The sequence below is a fragment of the Morone saxatilis genome, unplaced genomic scaffold, assembly GCF_004916995.1.
Source record: "Morone saxatilis isolate NCDOM2014 unplaced genomic scaffold, NCSU_SB_2.0 Contig5, whole genome shotgun sequence".
Taxonomy (NCBI): domain Eukaryota; kingdom Metazoa; phylum Chordata; class Actinopteri; family Moronidae; genus Morone; species Morone saxatilis.
The window spans coordinates 21,031,076-21,038,231 of record NW_023340095.1 but is presented as its reverse complement, the minus strand read 5'-3'; the positions used below and the strand labels follow the sequence as shown (position 1 = coordinate 21,038,231).

Here is a 7,156-nt window from a genome sequence, read left to right as displayed (position 1 = left end):
GGGGGGCAGTGGTAGTGCCAGACGAGAGGGGATCACAGGGTCAAGCAAGGCCAGTGCTGCGCAGCTTTGGTTCAGCTGAGATTTGACCCAAAACAGATTTTGAGGTGGTGGCTGTGCAAGCATGAGAATGGACTGCCTACATATTCTCTTACTCTGTATTTGTCTTCTGTTTTTCCTTTTTTCTTGTGAATCTGTTTCTCTTTAAATCACGCTAGGCTATTTACAGTAAATGTCTACATTGTCACTTCCTTTTGTTATTCTCATATAGATGTGCTTTATATTGTTTCGTGGCCACCGTAGTTTCTCCTACACACTTCACAGCCCGTTCTTATTCCCAGGTCGTCAGATACAGACACGAGTGGTGTTTAGTTAGTTACTAACTATATGCAACTTAACCGCCATTGAAGAGCATTGTGAAACTAGATGATAAGATGGTAAATCTCCAGTTTGAATCATTAAATAGTAAAATAGTATAAACCCACAATACAGTAAATTAATCACATCCAAATCCTAATATTATATTTATACACTATAACAGGATATCCCCCGCAGTATACATAAAGTTTCATTCAGTTCAGTGCAGACATTGTGACCTTTATGTCTGTCCTGGTAGTAAATGGAATAACCACTCACACTTTTTAAGTTGAATGTATCACATGAATATTGTGGTCGTATCCCAATAATGGCTTTATAAATGGCAAAATGACACTGCCTCTGCCTACATGAGGTCAAAGAGTAGAGTACAGTTATGGCTGAGGGGTTTTTATTGACAGGCCGTTATATATCGCACTGTACTTTACATGTTGTCTGTAGATATCTGTGAGAAGCCTGCACAGACTGTTTCTCTCAAATTGTTGAATTAAGCTAATGTGAGCAACCATACCATGCAACACCCTGAACCAAACTTTTAGTAGTTACTGGTTTCTGTGTGAGTGTTTCTGCTTTCTTCAGTCTCTTGTCCTCAGTCACTCTTGAATTGATCACTAAAGGCTCTGTTTATCCCAAAACCAAAATATCAACTGATCCGAAAACAAACAGTGAATCATAGATTTATCTCCAAGGCATTCATATTTTCACAGAACTTTGTGGTTATCATTTCAAAACCTTTCATGTCTTTGTGTTGTTATCAGTTGGAAAAATGATTCCCTTAAATCCTTGTGGGTTCAAAGAAGGATGCAGCATCAAACTAACTGTGTGCATGTTAACCCATTGCAGCGTTATCAGATGCCAACTAACACAACATCTTTCCCCTGTGAGACTCCAGTGCCTCTCAGTGCAGGATTTCCTCTCCAGTCACTGTCACTTACGAAAGGATTTAATGTTGCGTACTAATGAGTAACTCATCACCAAGGTAACGATTAAATAGGACTTAAAGACCTCAGGTCTCTTTCTCATACCCTCTCTCACTCTGCTGCTTTTGTAGCTCACCACCCACTGTCGCCTCTGATGTTACATCAGGCTGTGGGAAGTGGCCTTGCTCTCTGCTTCACTGTGTATTTGGGGAGGGATTGATAATCCATCAGGAAATCTGTGCATTATGTGTTTGACTATAAATAGCTTCATCGTAAGACAGAGAGCATGAGCTAGCTTTTACACTGCAAAAATATATTTATATATATATTATATTTTTACAAACATACATATGTTTTCTTGAATCATGAAATGTTCTGCCCTACTCTGCCTGAATCCCTTCTGAAAAACCACACATTTTTAAGTGAGTGCATTTAACTTTTGAGTAAATAAATGGCATATTTGTTGCCTTAAAAGAAAAAGTAAAATTTCTAAGCCACAAAATGAATCCATCCTAAATTTAGTCCAGTCAAGGGTTTTAACAGTTTTAGCTCTCTGACTTTAGTTCAGTAAACACAAAGTACCTCACTGGAAGATGTGTCTTTATTTCTTGCTTTGCACATGGACTTGCTGCAGTTGATATGGCACAGCAATTTCACTTGCTTGCTTGTCCCCATAGACTACTTTCTATAAGAGGCAACAGTGAGACTGTTGGCAAACATTTTAAATGAGGTTCTGGGTGAACAACTTTTATTGGAATGAATTGGAATTTTAAAGTTCAGTAACCAGTTCTCTTTACACACATGGGGGTACATAATAACTAATGTTGCTTTAATGTCAAGGCCCAAGTCAATGTGTTGTGATTTGAAAGTAATAATGTAAATGTTGAGGTGCACAACAATTTGTTTAATTTTGAATTGCCATACAAAGAGGTTTTGCTTTAAAAGCAAGGGAATTAAAGCACTCTATCTGCGTCCACGCCTTCAGTCTCTTTAGAGCATGTCCACCTTCCTTCGCCCTCTGCTTCATTCTTCCATCTCTTTTCCTCTTTCCTCTTTGACCATCACTGCTTCTATCCAGTGAGACAGACCCGTCTCTGAGCTCAGACACACTGGTCAAGTGTCTGGTTTAACTCGACCTCCCACGTAACAGTTCACAGAAAACAATCAATTATTCCCAGAAATGTGTACCCCAGAGTGGGGACTCTTAATCCTTTTCAGCCTGAGGCCCAAATTGAGGAAATTTAGGCATCTTGAAACCTAGGTTCATTAGCACATGTTAGTGCTCTTGACATGTGGGCAGCCAAGAGTAAAAGTCTGTGAAGTCTGGAAAAACCCTGCCGAAACACTCAGACAAAATTAACGTCACATACCCAGAATACAAACTCACACTTTTGTATGTGCATATATGAAGATAAACACCCGCACATCCTGCCCACACATACTGCACAAACACACCATGTTCTTGGCTGTGCAGCAGGCACCTACCCTGTGAGATTCATGTGAGCTTGTTTGGTCTGAAGCCTTTGTTTATTTATAGCCCTCTCTTGTCCTTCCTGGGGGTCTGACTCAGAAAGCCACTTGTACATAGTCAGGAAACTGTTTCAGTATCTTGTTTCACAAAGTCAATCAAAATCAAAACAATGACAATGCTGTTTGGCTAGTTGTTATTACGTAGCTGGATATCAGATGGCTCTGTTAACCTGGGATTTTCTAATCCAGCTCTGAATGCAACTTGGATGGCTCATTCTACTTTAAGAAAATATGTTTTTTGCAGGAAGAGTGATGCAACTCATGGATAAAAATGCAATGTAAATTCAATATGAAAGTGGTACGGCAAACTGCATTACAAAAAGAAATACGTGTACAACCTGCTTCCCTTTGCTGCATGTCATCCCCTTGTTCTCCCATCCCAGTTTCCTGTATCTTCAGGCTGTCACTATTCAAATAAAAGCAAAAGAAAAAAATTAAAATAAAAGAAATACATGTAGGCTACGGCATTACTGGCCTATATGTCTTCATATTAAGAGAATGTAGTAATATAAAGAGTGTAATAGGTGTGCCACAAGCCTCAGTGTTTGGCCCTATATCGGTTACCATAGTTTATAGATAAACATTGTCATGCTGTTGACATAAAAATGCTAATGCTAATAGTTAAGCTATTACGGATATTCTTGTCAAGGGGTAAGGAATGGAGCATATAGTTGCTTAATATAAATGGTATGGCGTAATCTTAGTCTCCTGTTAGAAAGACTTAGAAAGAGAGTAAGACTTTTAATTGAAAACTTCAGACAAATCAGAAATTGTCTTTCTACTCTGATGCCAAGATATTATACAATATGCACGCTATGATCCATTCCCAGTTTTCCTATTGTGTTAGATCATAGGGACAGTTTAAAGAAACAGTCATTAAATCACTTCAGTGTTTGTACAAAGACGGTATGGAAAATTGGATAAAAAAAGCTCCTTCAGGCTCCTTTGCCTGAATTAAGACAGTGTTCTGTTTAAATAATATGAGCTACTTGGTTTTATAGCCAATTGGTCTGCAAACACTATGAATACTGTACTGTAGAATTAAGACGTCCCTTATTTGGAACAATGGGTCCTACCCAAACCATGAAAAACTGATCCAGACCAAAGGTACACAACTGTACAGGGTTGTCCACCAACTATTGTTAACATAGCCCTACTAATCAAGTTTTCACACTGCAAAATTAGGATAGCAGATAAAGTTGGGAGGTTAGTTTAGGTTTATTTAATCACTGGAGATCCCACAGGGCACTGAGTCAAGCTCAGGTGAGTCCTTGTCAAAGTTGCTCCAAGGAAGACAGTGTTAAGCAGTATTCAGTAGCAAAAGACACAAGGCTGGTCTTGCCTTCGGAGTTTGACTTATGAAGTTCATCACATGTTTCACCCCAGGAGGGAACCAGTGACCAGAGAATAAATATGCTTATTGAAGAAAGAAATGTCAAGCGCGAGATGTGACTTTGTGTGGTGGAGGGTAATGATGCTTCACAGAACAACTTGAGCCATTCAAGACAAGCTTGTGGGTTTTATCTGTCTCCCACAGCTAATGCTGGGCCTATTACTGTCTCTACCTGCCAGCCTGGTCCCTTTGTCCTTGTTTCTCTCTGACAGAAATGATTCAGCCCGATGAGATTATCTGTCCTGCTGTTGTGCCAGTGTTAGAAGCGTAATGAAAATGCCTCAATCACAAAAGACCTTTGCTGTATCAGTTTACCTTGTTCTCAGGGAAGGGAAGCTGACTTTTTACAAGCGTAAAGTTACTTGCAAATGTATTAGGTATCTCTCTCTCTCTCTCTCTCTCCTCTCTCTCTCTCTCATCCTCTCGTCCTCATCTCATCTCTCTCTCTCTCTCTCTCTCTCTCCATCACATCTCTCTCTCTCTCTCCATCACACCTCACTCTCTCTCATGCTATTTTGCCAGTCCTCATGCCACGGATTACATTGTATTACATTTAGACATGACTGTGCTTGAAGAGGCTTTGTACAATCTCACACCTTTTACCTCCATCAATGGCTTCAGTGGAACATCTTGACCGGAGTCATTTAATCCCCCTCCCGTACCTCTTGCAGTTCCTGTATTAAGCTCTTGTCTGGTGTAGGCTGATAATGGTTTTTTTTTTTTTTTTTTACAGTTTTGACATTAAGTATTTTATGGGCTGTCGCAAAGCAGGTACACTTTTCAGGAAGAAATGTTAGATGACAGCTGTAATTTGTCAAGTGGAGGGTTAGACCTTGGAAAGATTAAGCCTTTCATGGTCGATAGACAAACTCACATTTACACCACTGGGCAATTTAGAGTCGCCACTTAACGTAACTAGTCTTTGGACTGTGGGAAGAAACCTGAGCAGCTGGAGGAAAGCTGGCCAGCAGGTTCAAATCTCATAGCCTTTTTTTCTGTGCACCAGAGATCAAACATGCAGTTGCTGCTGAGTTGTTTTTAGAAAAGACTGTTCTCACAGCACTGATTGCAGTGAAGGAACGTAATGGCACCTTTTGTTGGATGAGATGGTTTGCTGTGGTTTGGAGTCATAAGTTTTTTTTTTTTTCTCTCTTTAGAGGACTCTGAAGAATGTTGACCTGGCCTGGCACAGGGAATTGATTTCCAGTAGGCCTTTGGCTTTGGCTAAGTATGCAAACAAACATAATTGATTGTGTTCACATGTGGGAAGGCGGTGAGGGATCATGATCTTGTTGCTGCACTAGCAAAATGAGTGGAATAAGGTTAGAATTATGCTTCTCGAATTGTCATGTTTTCGTTATCTTAGAATGAGCCGTTTTTATGTACAGACGTTGTTGGTTGCCTTCTATAGTCCACCTTGTTGAACCACCATGTGTCTACAGTAGCCCAGAATGGACAAACCAAACACTGGCTCCTAGGTCTTCAAATACAGATGAGCGGTGTTCAGTTAGTTGCAATTTGGAACCTAACTACTAGATGCCACTAAATCCTACACACTGGTCCTTTATGTTGAAGCTTCCATGGGTTATGCCTTCCTGTTAAAGCTCATTGCTGGCAGGTGAAAAGAAGAATATTGAATTCTGTTTCTCTTGTCTTTGTGTTTCTACAGCATCTTATTTGCAGACATCGAGGGTTTCACCAGTCTGGCATCCCAGTGCACAGCACAGGAGTTGGTGATGACTCTTAATGAACTCTTCGCCCGCTTTGACAAGCTGGCAGCGGTAAGAATGCCATCACACACATATACTGTATGTAAAGGCCACAGAATAATCGCAATTCATTGCAAATTCAAATGTCAACAACGCTTATTAAGATAGCAAGCTAGTAAATTATTGATTATTGTCAATGGGCAGAAAATATTACAATACATAGAAATAATTCAACAATTCACAGCACACATATAGACAGATGTTATTAAAATGTAAAAGATAACACTGAAAGGACCGGGATTGTTCTGGCAAGCTCTTGTGTTATATTGGGTGTTACTTATGAAATTAACACCCAATATACACAGTTACACTTATGTGTGACATCAGATTGGAGGACGGATGAGCCTGATCACATTTCCGGTGAACCTCTTCCTTCTAGTGACTCTGGATGAGGTGAATAACTATTATTATTACTCTTATTATTATTGAGGGTACTGAGTTTTTCACCTGAATAGGCTCACTGAACATCCTGCACATAATGACTATAATGGTAGTGAAGGACTGTGCAACAGCAAATAGTTCCCAATTAACCTGCTTTTCCTGCAGTCTGGTGTGTTTATTTAACCTGTGGTTGCAACGGAATCTGACTAACTTAACTTGTGCACACAGATGCATGTAGACTGTGCGTGGCTCTTAACGGTGAATGCTGGGCACTCTCATCAGTATACTGTGTTTTGACCACTGGTAATTGTCCTCATGGTGTAATGGTGAATCAGTTAGTGCATGATATTCCTTGTTCAAGGCTCACCTCTGAGTGTTTCTGAGTTTGACGATCAGTTAAAACCTGAAGCCTGAATCACGTTGTGAATATGCACTGAGGACTAGTTAGCAGCACGGACTCCATAAAGGTCATATAGTATATGAGAAGGAATAGAGGAGTACAGTCTCTCTAAAGCTTGATGCTCTTTTCAAGTTCCTGTACATGAGGAGGACTAGAAGAGGAAAAGCTGTTTTGAAGCACATGGATTAAGAAGCAGTAGCTGCACGGCAAATAAGACCTTGAGGCATTTGTGATATTTATACCATTTTAACTGTCTGATCATTTGATGTATTATTTAAACACTGGTAATATACAGTAGAGGCAGGTTCTTATCGATCCTGGTGGAGCCTCCTGCCATGGTCCTGCTGGATTGCCATTACCAATACTGTTGTTGCTATGCACCTGTCTGTCT

At 40.1% G+C, this 7,156-nt stretch overlaps 1 protein-coding gene across 1 annotated transcript in view; it reads left to right on the top strand.

The window, feature by feature from the left end:
• The window catches only part of adcy5 (adenylate cyclase 5), a 90,049-nt gene that overhangs the window by 48,307 nt on the left and 34,586 nt on the right, over nt 1-7,156 (top strand). Inside the window, exon 4 of the mRNA XM_035676316.1 lies at nt 5,885-5,996. Within this exon, the coding sequence (XP_035532209.1) occupies nt 5,885-5,996 (112 nt within the window). The remainder of the gene's footprint in view (nt 1-5,884; nt 5,997-7,156) is intronic.